The following is a 15,268-nucleotide window of genomic DNA, read 5'->3' as shown; positions in this document are numbered from 1 at the left end:
CCTAGGAGATGTATCCATAAACATATTGCTACGAGAGATGTGTGAGATTTTGCTGCCTATGGTTTCTTCTAGGACTTCTATGGTTTTATGCCTTACATTTAAATTTAAGTCTTATATACGTTTTGAGTTTATTCTTGTGTATGGTGTAAGTTGGTGGTCTAGTTTCATTTTTTGCATGTATCTTTTCAGTTTTACCAATACCACTTATTGAAGAGACTGTCTTGCCTCCATGGTATGTTCTTGCCTCCTTCGTCAGATGTATAATTGAGCATAATGACTTGGGTTGATTTCTGGGGTCTGTGTTCTGTTCCATTGATCCTGTTCTTGTGCCAGTACCAGGTTGTTTTGAGTGCAGTAGCTTTGTAGTATAACTTTATATCAGGTATTCATGATTACTTTAGCTATTCGGGGTCTTTTTTGGTTCCATATAAATTTTTGGAGTGTTTGTTCTAGATCTGTGAACTATGCTGTTGTTATTTTAATAAGGATTGCATTGAATCTGTAGATTGCTTTGGTAGTATGGACATTTTAATGATATTAATTTTACCAATCCATGAACATGGTATATTCTTCCACTTATTTATATCTTCCTCTGTCTCTTTTTTTCAATGTATTGTAGCTTTCCGAGTACAAATCTTTTACCTCTGGTTTAGTTTATTCCTAAGTGTCTTAAATATTTTTTGTTTTAATGGTAAATGGGATTGTTTATTTAGTTTCTCTTTTTGAGAATTCATTATTGTGTGAAAAAATGCCATCAATTTCTGGGTGTTGATTTTTTTTTAATCCTTCCATGAGCTGGGATTTTTTTTTTTTAATTTAAGTTCTTTATTGTTGAAAGTATTACTGTGTCTCCTTTTCCCCCCATTGATCTCTCCACAGCTGCTTCCAACCCCCAGCACATGCCCTCACTGTCTGTGTCCAGTGGTTATGCTTATATGCTGCATACAAGTCCTTTGGTTGATCTCTTAACCTCCTCCACAGTTATATTAGGGAACTTGAACACCCTGCCTTCCCTCTGTTTGATGGTCTCTTCCATCTTTCTTTGTCTCTGGATCTATATTTCCTTATCAGTTTACATTGTTCATTATATTTATCAAATTAGTGAGATCATGTGATACTTATCCTTCTCTGTGGATGTTGATTTTGTATCCTGCTACGTGGCTGCATTCCTTTATTAAATCCAGTAGTTTTTTGGTGGGGCCTTTGGGGTTTTCTGTGTACAATATCATGTCATCTGCAAATAATGAGAGTTTTACTTCCTCCTTTCCAATTTGGATGCCTTTTATTTCTTCCTGTTTGATCGCTGTGGCTAGGACTTCCAGCACTATTGAATAAGAGTGGTGAAAACAGACATTTCTGTCTTGTCCCTGTTCTTAGGTGAAATGGTTTTAGTTTTTGCCCATTCAGTATGATGATTGCTGTAGGTTTGCCATATATGGCCTTTATTATGTTGAGGTATGATCCCTCTATTCCCACTCTGCTGAGAATTTTTATAAAAAATGGGTGTTGGATTTTGTTGAATACTTTTTCTGTATCAATTGATATGATCATATGATTTTTGTCTTTCAATCTGTTTATGTGATATGTATCACGTTTATTGATTTGCAAATATTGTACTTGCCTTGCAACCCTGGAATAAATCTCACTTGGTCATGGTGTATGATTTTTTAAATACATTGCTGGATCCAATTTGCTAATATTTTGTTGAGGATTTTAACATCCATGTTCATCAGGGATATTGGCCCATAGTTCTCTTTCTTTGTAGTGTCTTTATCTGGTTTTGAAATTAGGATAATGTTGGCCTCATAAACAGAGCTTGGAAGTGTTTCTTCCTTTTGGAATTTTTGGTATAGTTTGAGCAAGATAGGTGTAAGTTGTTCTTTGAAGGTTTGGTAAAACTCCTCTGTAAAGCCATCCAGACCAGGGCTTTTTTTGCTGAAAATTTTTGATTGCTGCTTCTATTTCATCAGTTGTTATTGGCCTATTCAGGATTTTTGATTCTTCCTGATTCAGTTCTGATAGATTGTATTTTTTTGGGGGGGGGGATTTTTTTTATTTCCTCCATATTGTCCAGTTGGTATATAGTTGTTTATAGTGTTTTCTTGCAATCCTTTGTATTTCTGTGGTATCTGTTGTTACTTCACTGCTTTAGTTTTTGATTTTATTTACTTGGGTCCTCTATCTTGTTTCTTGATGAGTCTGGCTAATGGTTCAACAATCTTGTTTGTGTTTTCAAAGAAACAGCTCTTGGTTTATTTGATTTTTTTGTATTCTTCTTTTAGTCTCTATGTCATTAATTTCTGCTCTGATCTTTATTATTTCCTTCCTTCTACTTACTCTGGGCTTTTCTTGTTCTCTTTCTAATTCTTTAAGTTGTAGGGTTAAATAGTTTATTTTTAGTCATTATTTTTTTTTTTTGAGGTAGGCCTGTAGTGTTATGAACTTCCTTTTGCTGTGTCCCAGAGATTTTGGGTTGTTGTGTGTTCATTTTCATTTGTTTCCAGGAAGTTATTGATTTCTTTCTTGATCTCATTGGTAACCCATTCATTGTTTAATAACATGCTACTTAGCCTCCATGTGTTTGCGTGTTTTTGATTGTTTTTACTGTAGTTGATTTCTAATTTCATTAATTTATTATCTGAGAAGATGCTTGATATTATTTCAATCTTCTTGAACTTGTAGAGAGACTTGTTTTGTATCCTAACATGTGATCTATCTTTGTGAATGATCCATGTATACTTGAGAAGAATGTATATTCTGCAGCTTTGGGGTGAAATGTTCTATAAATGTCAATTAAACCCATCTGATCAAGTGTGTCCTTTAGAGTCACTCTTTCCTTGTTAATTTTTTTGTTTGGAAGTCAGCAAGGTGTTCAAGTTCCCTAATATAACTGTACCAATGTCAATCATTCCCTTATATTCCTCTAGAAGTTATTAAATATATTTAGGTGGTCCTTTATTATGTTCATATATGTGTACCAGGATTATATCCTCTTATTGGATTGATTAGAGGCCTGGTGCATGAAATTCGTGCACAGGTAGGTTCCCTAGGCCTGTCCAGCTATCAGGGTCGATTGAGGCCTTCTTTCCTCTGGCTGCCAGCTACTGTCCGGCGTCCGGGGCCTTCCTTCCCCGGCTGCTGCGCCGCCCCTGGTGGTCAGCGCACGTCATAGCAAGTGGTTGAACTCCAGGTTGGACAAATTCCTGAGGGGACAATTTGCATATTAGCCTTTTATTATATAGGATTCCTTTAATATTATATAATGACCTTTGTTGTCTCTTGTGATGGCCTTCAGTTCTTCATATTTTGTCAGGTATGAGTATTGCTATCCCAGCCTTTTTGTCTTTTCCATTTGCATGGATAATTTTTTCCATTTGTTCACTTTCATTCTGTGTGAGTCTTTTGTTCTGAGGTGGGTTTCTTGTATTCAGCATGTAATTGGGTCATGTTTTTCTATCCATTCTGCTACTCTGTGTCTTCTGATAGGAGCATTTAATCCATTTACATTTCAGATTATTGATAGTTACTCTTTTATTGCCTTTTAATTCTGTAAGCCTGTTTCTCCATTTCTTATTATATCAGTCTCTTTAGCATTTATTGCAGTGCTTATTTAATGGTGACAAAGTGATTTAGTCTTTTTTGTTTGGGAATCTCTTTATTTCACCATCTATCCCCTCTAATAAAAGAGTAATATGCAAAGTAACCATCACTCTGCTACACAAGCCACGCCCACCAGCCAATCAGGGCAAGTATGCAAATTAACCCCAGCCAAGATGGCTACCAGAAGGGAGGCTTGGGTTTCCATGGCAACAGAAGAAGCCAAACTTTCCACACACTCTGGCGGGCCCAGACCTCCACTCAAGGATACAAAGTTTCAATTATAGAAGGTAAACAATTCCAAACAGAAATGGCTGCCAGCCAAGGAGCGAGCAGGAGGCTTGGCTCCGCTCCAGGCTACAAAGTTTCAATTGTAGAAGGTAAATAAATTCCAGATACCAGGGCCTCTGCTTGGGTCACCAGGGGCGTGGCTGGCCTGCAAACCACCACAGGCCCCTCACCCAGGCCGCTCCACGCCCCAAGGGAACCCCACCCTGATCCAGGACACCCTTCAGGGCAAACCATCTGGCCCCCACCCGTGCACCAGGCCTCTATCCTCCTATCTAATAAAAGAGTAATATGCAGATTGACCATCAATCCAATACACAATATGGCTGCCCCCGTGTGTCAAAGATCCTCCCCCCATGTGGACACAAGATGGCCACCACAAAGATCCTGCCCCCATGTGGACACAAGATGGCCAGCAGGGGAGGGCAGTTGGAGGCAATCAACCCTGCAGGGGAGGGCAGTTAGGGGTGACCAGGCTGGCAGAGGAGGGAAGTTGGGGGCAAACAGGCTGGCAGGGGAGCAGTTAGACATCAATCAGGCTGGCATGGGAGTGGTTAGGGGGTGATCAGGCTGGCAGGCAGAAGCGATTTAGGGGCAATCAGGAAGGCAGGCAGGCAGGCAAGCAGTTGGGAGCCAGCAGTCCTGGATTGTGAGAGGGATGTCCGACTGCCCGTAGGGATCAGGCCTAAACGGGCAGTCGGACATCCCTTGAGGGGCCCCAGACTGGAGAGGGTGCAGGCTGGGCTGAGGGACACCCTCCCCTCCGTGCACGAATTTCGTGCACCGGGCCTCTAGTATTGAATGATAGCCTTGCTTCATATAGTAATCTTAGTTTCAGATACTTGCTTTTCATTACCTTGAATACTTCATGCCTTTCTCTTCTGGCATGTAGAGTTTCTGATGAGATATCAACTGACATACATCAACTATCCCTTGCTCTCTCTCTCTCTCTCTTGTTTGTTTGTTAATCCTCACCCAAGGATATTTTTTTCCATTGATTTTTAGGGAGAGTAGAAGGGAGGGAGTAGGAGAGGGCGAGAGAGTGAGAGAGATATCATTGTGAGAGAGACACATTGATTGGTTGCTCCCGCACATGTCCCGACCAAGGTCAGGGATGGAAGCTGCAACCTAGACATATGTCCTTGAGCAGGAATTGGACTCTCTACCCTATGGTGTGCAGGCCAATGCTCTAACCACGGAACCACACTGGCCAGGGCTACATTAATTCTCTTGACAGGAATCCTTAGTGTATAACTTCTTTATTTACAACAATGCCCACTGCATGCTTTGTGATATGTAAACTCTTCTAGTTTTGCCATAGTAACATTTATTGGGCATTCTTCCCCCCCCCACCTCCCCCGTTAATCCTCACCCAAGGATGTTTTTTCCATTGATTTTTAGAGAGAGTGGAAGGCAGAGATTGGAGGAGGGAGAAAGAGAATGAGAGAGAGAGAGAGAGAGAGAGAGAGAGAGAGAGAGAGAGAGAGAGAGAAAGAGAGGGAGGGGGGGAGAGAGAGAGGGAGAGAGGACAGACAGACATTGATGTGAGAGGGACGCATCGATTGCTTGCCTCCTATACATGCCCCAACTGGGTATTGTACCTGCAACCCATGTACATGTTCTAGACCAGGAATCAAATCGTAACTTTCTGGTGCGTGGGCAAATGCTCTAACAACTGTGCAACACTGGCCAGGGCTGGGGCATTCCTTTTGAACAGTGCCCATTACCTTGATGTGTACAATATCATCTTTCTTGTAGATTTGCATGTATGTGGCCAAAGGAACAACTTCCTTATTTTCTTTTTTTTAAATTTAATCTTTATTGTTCAGATTATTACAATTGTTCCTCTTTTTTCCCCCTATAGCTCCCCTCCACCAGGGTCCTACCCCATCCTCTGCCCTTACCCCCCGCCCACTGACCTCATCCATAGGTGTATGCTTTTTGTTCAGTCTCTTCCTGCACCCCCCACACCCCTTTCCCCCCGAGAATTGTCAGTCCACTCCCTTTCTATGCCCCTGATTCTATTATATTCACCATTAATGTTGTTCATCAGATTTTTATTCCCTTGGTTTTTAGATTCACTTGTTGTTAGATACGTATTTGTTGTTCATAATTTTTATCTTTATCTTTTTCTTCTTCTTCCTCTTTTTAAAGAATACCCTTCAGCATTTCATATAGTTCTGGTTTGGTGGTGATGAACTCCTTTAGCTTTTTCTTATCTGTGAAGCTCTATATCTGCCCTTCAATTCTGAATGATAACTTTGCTGGGTAGAGTAATCTTGCTTGTAGTTTCTTGCTATTCATCACTTTGAATATTTTTTGCCATTCCCATCTGCCCTGCGTACTTTCTGTTGATAAATTAGCTGACAATCGTATGGGTGCTTCCTTGTAGGTAACTGACTGTTTTTCTCTTGCTGCTTTTAAGATTCTCTCTTTGTCTTTTGCTCTTGGCATTTTAATTATGATGTGTCTTGGTGTGGTCCTCTTTGGATTTCTTTTGTTTGGGGTTCTGTGTGCTTCCTGGACTTGTAAGTCTATTTCTTTCACCAGGTAGGGGAAGTTTTCTGTCACTATTTCTTGAAATAGATTTTCAGTATCTTGCTCTCTCTCTTCTTCTGGCATCCCCATAATTCGGATATTGGTATGCTTGAAGTTGTCCCAGAGGCTTCTTACACTATCTTCAACTTTTTGGATTCTTTTTTCTTTTTGCTTTTCTGGAGGAGTGTTTTTTGCTTCTTTGTATTCCAAATCTTTGACTTGATTCTTGCGATCCTCTAGTCTGCTTTTGGGTCTCTGTATAATATTTTTTATTTCAGTCATTGTATGCTTAATTTCTAGTTGATCCTTTTTCATATCCTCGAGGGTCTTTTTAAATTTATCGGCCTTTTCTAGGAAATTCTTGAAAAACCTTATAACCGTGGTTTTGAACTCTATATCCAGTCTTTTGCTTTCCTCCATTTCCTTCATTTGTGGCCTGCCTCTTTGTCTCCGCATTTTAGCTGCTTCCCTGAGTTGATGGAGTGGCTTTGTGTGCTAGGTCTCCTATATGGCCCAGTGGCTCAGCCTCCTCAGTTACCTGAGGTGGACACGCTTGGTGCACCCCTTTGTGGGCTGTGTGTGCAGTCTTGTTGTAGTTAAGCCTTGATTATTGTTGGTATCACTGTTGGGCGTTGACCTCCAGGCCAATTGGCTGTGAGGATCAGCTGTGTCTACGCTGGGAGAGCTTCTGTGCTCAGCTTGGATGGGGCGGAGTCTCAGGGTGGAGCAGACAGCCTTGGTTTCCTGTCAGCCCCGCCCTAAGAGCCCCCTGGGTCTCAGTGTCCTGCGGCAATGGCTGCGCACACCTCTGAGAGAAGGCTGCTCTCGAGTTTCGCATGCTGCCAGACAGTCCAGTTTCTCCCCCAATGAATCTGGTACCCAAAGTCTCACCTGGAGCTGTATTTCAGTGCAGTCGGGAGGTTTTGTTTCCCTCCCGAATGAGAAACCTAGCCGCATGCTTGCTGCCTGCCCTCTCCGCGCTGCGCGTAAGCCAGCCGCATATTCAGCTGCCCGCCCTTTCCGCGCGCACGGGTCTCCATACCTCCACAGCTCCTCTGAGACTCAGTGTCCTTTTTTCTCTCCTTCTAGTTGTAGAATTTCCACTCAGCCAGCTTTCCGGTGGTTCTGGACGATGTCCGCTCTGTCTTCCAGTTGCAGTTTTGAAATTGTTGTGTGAGGCAGCAGTATAGGTGTTGACCTATGCCACCATCTTGGTTTCTCCTCCCCTATTTTCTTAAAGGCCTAGAGAACATATAGTTTGTGTCTCTCCACTTTCCCTTTGTGTTAGTCATTTTGGGGAATTATTGGAAGATGGTAGGGCCAAAAGGAGGGTTGGAATTGGGTGCTTTTTATGGTGGAGAAGGGAGTATAGTCTAAAAACAAAAAAGTACAAAAAGGAAAACACATTATCTACTTCCAGGTCAGTGGTGTTTGGGTTTGGGCACCATAGGGAGACATGTTCTCAGGAAGATCAGAGAAGAAGTAAGGATAATAGGAGGTTTTGCTGGTGGTATACAGTGAGTGTTTTAGCATTGGAGATACTTGGGAGATGGAGACAGAATAAAGCATGTGTGTGGAGATTAGCATATGAGATAAAGGGTGGCTTGGGATTCAGAGTCTTCTTATGATAAATGATGTAAATAAGTTTCAACACAAAGAGATTAATCCTAGAGAATTCAAGGTGGATAGTGGTGATGGGACTATGAAAATTGGTGGGATTCTGGAGGAATGGGCATTGGTGGGGCATCTTGCAGATGAAGGTTCTAAAGTGCAGGTGGCTGGGCCTTACTTTGTCCCTTATAGCTGCACCACTCGCTCCTTCTCCTCTGCCAGATCCTTAATTTTATCCTCTTCACACTATCTAAATGTGCACTCTCCTTCCTCCACATGGCTTTTATTTTTCTCTTTAACCTTTTGCACTCGGATGTCGAGTGTGACTTGACACGGTTAGCATTAGAATAAAGGAATCGAGAAAAAAGCAAGCGAGTGCAAAGGGTTAATACTTATTACTGTTTAATATATTGTATAGTTAATTTTTATGTGTGTATTTTCACCACTAGATTAGACTGGCTTATTAACTGCTATATAATCATCCTAAAACAGTATCTGGTACAGAGTAAGACAGTGAATGCTATTAAGAAAAATCAGACATACAAAGGAGGAACAGCTTATGTTCTTTGTGATATCCCATTTATTGCATTAGGAAATTGGCTATTTTAGAGTAGGATTCATATAGACTAGCTGTCCTTTGGTATGAACCAATGCTATTCTTACTGTTTTTAAAAAATATATATTTTTATTGATTTCAGAGAGGAAGGGAGAGGGAGAGAGATAGAAACATCAGTGACTTTTAATATTTCCTACAAATTTTGTGATATTATACTATGTTAGTACGGTTTTGATAATATATTTAAAATATTTTTCTTGAAATATTAATGTTTATTCATGTAATATTATATTTAAAACTAGAGGCCCAGTGCATGATTAAATCATGCATGTGTAGGGTCCCCTACATGCTTTCACTTTCGATCACGGGGGAGCTGGGTGCCTGTCCGCTGGTGCACGCCTCCGGCGCGGCGGAGGCTTCTGAAAGGCCTGGTGCCGGAGCAGACAGGCACCCAGCTCCCCGCTTTTGATGGTCCGCAGCGGGACGTGAGCTCGCTGCCCCAGAGGCCCCTTCTGTTCCGCAGCACAGCCATGCGCAGACGCTGAGCTCGCGCCGCCACTGGTGACGTGAGCTCAGCGTTTTGCCGGCCCAATCGGCTACCCCGGCCACCCCGAGTCCCGCCCCCTGCGCCTCCCTCTGGCCCAATCGTGGGCGTAGCGGAGTGATGATAATTTACATATTACCATTTTATTAGGTAGGATTGTTTTTCTTGAAATATTAATGTTTATTGCATATAACATTATCATATTTAAAATTGTTTTCCTTGGGAAAAAAAAAAAGAAACATCAATGATGAGAGAGAATCATTGATCAGCTGCCTTCTGCGCGCCCCCTGCTTGGGATTGAGCCCTCAACCCGGGCATATGCCCTGACTGGGAATCAAACTGACCACCTGTTTCACAGGTTAATATTCAACCACTGAGCCATACCAGCTGGGCTATTTTTATTGTTGAACATTTAATGAACACAAATAATCTTCTAGATATATAAAAGGCTAATACGCAATGTGTCCCCTCAGGAGTTCAACCGGGAGACCAGGAGTTCGATCACTCGCTATGACGTGCGCTGACCATCAGGGGGCAGCGCAGAATGAAGGAAGGCCCTGGCCGGCAGCCAGTAGGCCCCAATCAGCCCTGATCACCAGCCAGGCCTAGGGACCCTACCTGTGCATGAATTTCGTGCACCGGGCCTCTAGTACCTTACAATACTGAATTTATTTTCAATAATTTAACCTTAGTTGTGATTTAATTTAAATTAATTTTAGCAAACACTTATCAAGTTTCTCCTCTCTGCCGGGAATGGATGGTGCTAGGCAGTGGTGAATATACAGATATCTTTAAGGAAATCATGGATGGGTAGATTATGAATACAAAAGCAAAATACAACTAATACAGTAGGTCCTCGGGTTACATCAGAGATCTGTTCCTACGGTGCAACGTAATGCAATTTTCGCAGTAAGTCGGAACCCACCTACATAAGCACCTACATCACTCACATGGAGCACATACACAGCAGTAATGAAGTGAAACAGTAAAAAAAATTTAAAATAAAGATAACAATTCCTGACCTTTACTTGTGGTAAATAAATAATAAAAAACATAAAGCCCATATGTACATATGTCGAAATGACGGAAGTTTTTTTTTTTTTTTTAGAAATAAATGGGAGATGGCGACGTAACCACGAAACGACGTACGTTGAGTCCAACGTAACCTGAGGACTGCCTGTAGTGGGATGGATGCCAAAATAGTAATGACAGAGACCCCTAGGCATACAGATGAGGGACTGCCTAGTGAGTGAGTGGTTAGGATGTAAGGGGCATTAGGAAACCATGCCAGGTAAAGCCATGGGGGATGGTGACTTTGGTCCTGGAATTTGGGAGAGCACGGGTTCCCCAGTTGTGCAAAGAAGCAATGTTGTACTAGGGCTAGAGGCATGGAAGTGCTTAATGTGGGTGTTTATTGAGAGTGGCTTTTTTTCCTTTGGTAATCAAATAACTTAGAAGATGGCTTAGCTCCCATAGTTTTAGGTCACATGATTTAGCATTTGTATAAAGTCATCAGAAGGATTAGATGAGAAGGAAACTTCAGTTTTTATCCACTGAACTTGGATATTTAAGACACTTCAAAAAACTTGTAGTTTAATGCCAAATGCTTTGCTGAAGTCTTTTGCATATGAAATATTGAGTATGTTTTTTTGTGCTGGGTCAAGGTTTGGGTAGAATATCTTTAATACTTTTTGTTGGCTGTCTTCTACAGGTATTGGAAATTAATAGTTTTTACATTATTTAAGTACAGTAGGAAATTGGACTAAAATGTTCCTGATGCCAACGTCTTCAGAGTTGAACAGTAGGCAGAACTTCCTAACCCAGTGGATGACCAATCCTTCTCGGGCTGGAGTCATATTAAATCATGGATTTCCTGTTTTGGAAGCAGATGAAGAAAAGCAAACAAATGTGAACATTTCCACCAGCTTTCCTGCTAAAGCCACACATTTTTCAAATAGCTTGAACTTTATAAGTAAAGAAGATTCACTTCATGAAGAACAGAAGTTGGAGTCTAACAGCCCATACAGATTACAGTCAGATAAATCTGACACACATACAGTCTTTCCTATGCCTAACAAGGGACCACAACCAGTAGCATGTCAGGATGCTCCAGGACCCTGGGAAGAGAATAAGAGTGACTTTATCTCAGATCTTGCAAGTGAATGCAAAGAAGTGACTTATAAAGACCCACTTTTTAAAAAGCTTGAACAGGTACACCAGGACTTGGCCTAATATATATTTGTGTTATTGCAGGTTTTGTCTATGATGAAAGTCACCAGTTTCAGGTTCTCTTGTTTCTTCCTCTTTAGTGTGAAATGCTCAAAATACCAAATTTTGCCTTTGTCTAACGTGAAACATTAAAGTATGTTTAATATGTAAGACAAATATAACATTTCAGATAATATCTTCAAGTTTCTATCTCATTTGGTAAAAACTAAATTAGAAATTGTTGATCAAATATTAGGGGAAAATGCTTGATCATAAATGTACTGATTACCTATTCTATTTTAATAATCAAAGGATTTATATGACTTTTTCTGTTTCTTAGTTGAGAGAATCAATATGGTTTCCACCATAAAAAATGGATTTTAGAGTTTTGGTGGCAGATTTAGTTACTCTTTGAAACTCTTTTTTTTTTTTTTTTAAACTCTTTATTAGGAAAGATATGGAAAGGGAGATGGGAGGGATTAAGATAAAGGTAAGGAGTGAAGGTCCATAAAAAATGTAAAGTTAGTTTAATAAGTTAATTTTATGTTTAAAAAGCTGAAAGAGGTGCAGCAGAAGAAACAGGAACAACTGAAGAGGCAACAGTTGGAACAACTGCAGAGACTCAAGGAAGAGCAAGAGAAGCTGCTCACTATGGTGTCGGGGCAGCACTCACTCCCAGGTATGTTTTGCTTACATGGGGTCTCCAATTAGTGCAGTGATTGGCGGTTAAACATATTTCGTATTTGGAATTGTTTGACAGGTTATTTCTATTATTCTCTTTCATATGTTGCAAACTCCAGTTTCTTTAGAGGCTGCGAAGATACCTGAAACAGTGGTGATGTAGTATAATTAGGACAAGTGAAAACTGTGCCGTTCTGGAGCATACGTGTCCTTAAAAATATTCACATTTATTTATAAAATAAAATTTAAAAAAGACCTAGTAGAATAAAAGATCTAGAGCCAAAGTTGGTCTAGGGCTGCTGGTTTACAATAACTGCTCTGTATCATAGAGGTAAATATGTGTAGAAGCCACTCTACTCAGCTAAAGAACCATACCAGAAATATTTTTTTCTATGAATTCTTTTGTTCTATGTTCAATCAGTGAATAGCATGAAGTGCTTATCAGGGGAAAAGTCTGTTGAAATGTGTCTGGAGAATGGTTTTGAAAGTTTATTGGTCATTCTTCATAGTAACAAAAACATTTTAAATCACGACTCAGAATTTCAAAGAAATTTTATAGATCAGTCTTTATTAGTGAGCCTGGCATGTAGCAATAATATTTTCTATTTTATTTATCTATTCTATGTTAAAAACACACAAAGCCAGTCCTGATCTGTTGCATCTGATGATAAAATGACTAATGGATTGTGCCCCACAGTTTGAAAACCAGTGGTCTGGAGCAATGTGTGTCTGTTTGGTGCTACCTTTTAAGAGCCATGCTTCACTGATTCAGGGCAGTGCCTATTGTGTTCAGAGGTTGCATGGGCATTGAAAATACAAAGAAGAAAAGACATTGGCAACCTTGCCTTAGGACAAGTGCAGGGTGTGACTGGCTGGGACTCGGGAAGTGATGGGAATGGTAGGGATGAGAAGTGTAGCAGATGAAGAGTGGTTTAGTGGTTTTGGATGTCACCAGTCCAGTGACTGGATTCTTGCTGCCCTTCCCCCAAGATAAAAATCAAGAGAGGAAGCAAAACAGATGCAAAAGAAGGAGTTTACTGAAAACAAACTAGAGGGAAAGGAGAAAGGGGAGAGCTGGATGCATCAAGGGATCACAGACTAATAAAGAATATAGCTCCCTCCCCTGGCCTGTGTTGCTCAATGTTTAGGATGTTGGCCCATGTACTGAAAGATTTTGGGTTTGATTTTTGGTCAAGGGCATGTACCTGGGTTATGGGTTTAATCCCTGGTCCCAATCCAAGAGTGTGTGGGAGGCAACCAATCAATGTGTCTCTCTCACATCAATGTTTCTCCCTCCCTTCCACTCTCTATAAAAATCAATGGCAAAAATATCCTTGGGTGAGGATTAACAACAACAAAAAGAATATGGCTCCCCGAACTGCTCCCAGGGTCTGGCACATATAGGGCTCGGTTCTTCACCCAGGCACAGAGTAGATTTCTTTGCTTTCCAGGAACCCTTTGCTTCCGCTGGTGGGTATCTAGTGCACGTGCAGAACAGAACTGGTTTGGGAGTGCCTGAAGAGAAACTTTGTGCCGGAATCCAATTCCAGCATGTCATAATTGCAAGAGTTTCATCAAAAGGTTGATGGAACTTGGGGACTCAACAAGGGCTGAGTCACGTATGTAATCACCTGTTGGAATGGCTGAAAGGCATTTCCCCCAAACCTGAATAGGATGATTGTTTGCTGCCAGACAGCTCAGGGCATCTTAATCTACATGTTATTGCCTCCTGTTGGTCAAACACCTGAATAGCCATAGGCTATTCCCCAATCTGACAGTGCTTCTGTACAAAACCCTTTGAATTGTATTATCTCAACCTTGCCTTAGGACAATTTGTGTCAATAAAAAGCAAGGGTCCTGAGACAAGGAAGAACTTGGCTTCTTCAGCCAGGCTCCTCTGACCTCCAATGCCTTTCAAAATTGTCTGTTGTTTCTGGACTCTTATTTAATCTACACACAGCCTTTCTCCAGGTTGCTGAATCCTTCTTAATGCTGGAACAAGAACCCCGGCACTTTGAACTTATTTATAAGAGGCTAAAAAATTTTTTTTTAAAGAGCATTCCCATCTGTTTAAGGAGGCTCAGTTTCGTGAATTCTTAAGTAAAACCTTTTTGAAAAAAACTGTGAGTGCATGGTGATGAATAATACAGTGACTGCTGGTACAGTTGTGTCCTGAGGTCCTGCTTTTGAGCAAAGCCACCAGGAGTTTCCACTTTGCTTTTGCACCGTCAGTGCCTATGTCAGCACAGTGAAACATGCAAATACTGTCTTAATATTTTATAAAAATAGTTTGACCTGGTGCCTGATGCCCCGAAAGAGTCTTGGAGACCTCCAGGGTGTATAGACATACTTTGAGAATTGCTGCATTGGGATACTGCTCTTTTATCAGTGATATGTTCAGGTTGAAGTGGGATGACCATTAAGAATCAAGAGTATTTAAATGGAGAGAGTATTGTTATAAAGGAAGGGAAGTTGAACCTGATATTTAATAAGGACCTACCTGATGTCCAGTTTTATTTGTGGGCTAGGAGTAAGGTAGATAAGTGGCATGGTTCTTTTATGAAACATTTCCCATCCTGTGCTTTCACTCTAAATTTAATTGAGACAACTGGAGAATAGAGGGGCAGTAACAGGATGTCAAGGGGCTGATACAGCAGGCAGGTTGGCTAGTATTGTCATCTAACCTCCAAGAGATAAGTACATGGGGAGTCTTCTCTCTGTTGATTGGGTTATTTCAAAAGCACAGACTTAAGAAACAAAACAGGAGAAGAAGAATACAGGAAATTTAAACTACAGAAAAGTACAAAACAGAAAAATCACCCATAATTCCTTTCCTGAGGACACCAAAACATCAACGGTAATCAGAAGGGAAGATACTTTTATATGCGTAACACAGAGCATGACCATTAGGGAACAGTTCAGATCATTTGTAACTCTGCATTGAAGCTGTCTAACTGTGTTTGTCATGGGACTGCAGAGCTGAGGACACCAGGAGTGCTTCTCACATTTGGCGCATGAGTGGTGCCTCATAGAGTTAGGCTGTGCGGCAGCTTTGTACACACTGTCTGCACGTGAATCATAGTGTAAACATGTTCTCAATTAAAATGATTTGAGGGTCACTTTGGACTTTTAAGTTTGTATGGTTTTGTTAAACACATTTTCCTAATAAGGAGGAAAAAATACTTTACCACTTTGGAGAAAATTTTGTGGTGGGATCACTGACGGGCAGAAGTGAAAATGTTACA

General features: G+C 41.0%; 1 protein-coding gene across 4 annotated transcripts in view; it reads left to right on the top strand.

Annotated features, from left to right (window-relative positions):
* Window positions 1-15,268, top strand: part of CENPJ (centromere protein J) — an 87,248-nt gene that overhangs the window by 10,930 nt on the left and 61,050 nt on the right. For 2 of the 4 annotated variants that reach the window (XM_054718712.1, XM_054718711.1), the window contains exons 2-4: window positions 10,243-10,425; window positions 10,846-11,345; window positions 11,898-12,021. In XM_054718712.1, coding sequence (XP_054574687.1) covers window positions 10,902-11,345; window positions 11,898-12,021 — 568 coding nt within the window. In that variant the 5' untranslated portion in view covers window positions 10,243-10,425; window positions 10,846-10,901. The remainder of the gene's footprint in view (window positions 1-10,242; window positions 10,426-10,845; window positions 11,346-11,897; window positions 12,022-15,268) is intronic. The other 2 variants (XM_028134886.2, XM_008158163.3) reach the window with 1 other exon arrangement.

Source organism: Eptesicus fuscus, chromosome 7 (genome assembly GCF_027574615.1).
Source record: "Eptesicus fuscus isolate TK198812 chromosome 7, DD_ASM_mEF_20220401, whole genome shotgun sequence".
NCBI lineage: Eukaryota > Metazoa > Chordata > Mammalia > Chiroptera > Vespertilionidae > Eptesicus > Eptesicus fuscus.
Note: the sequence above shows the minus strand (reverse complement) of the source record. Positions and strands in the feature narration are given on the sequence as shown.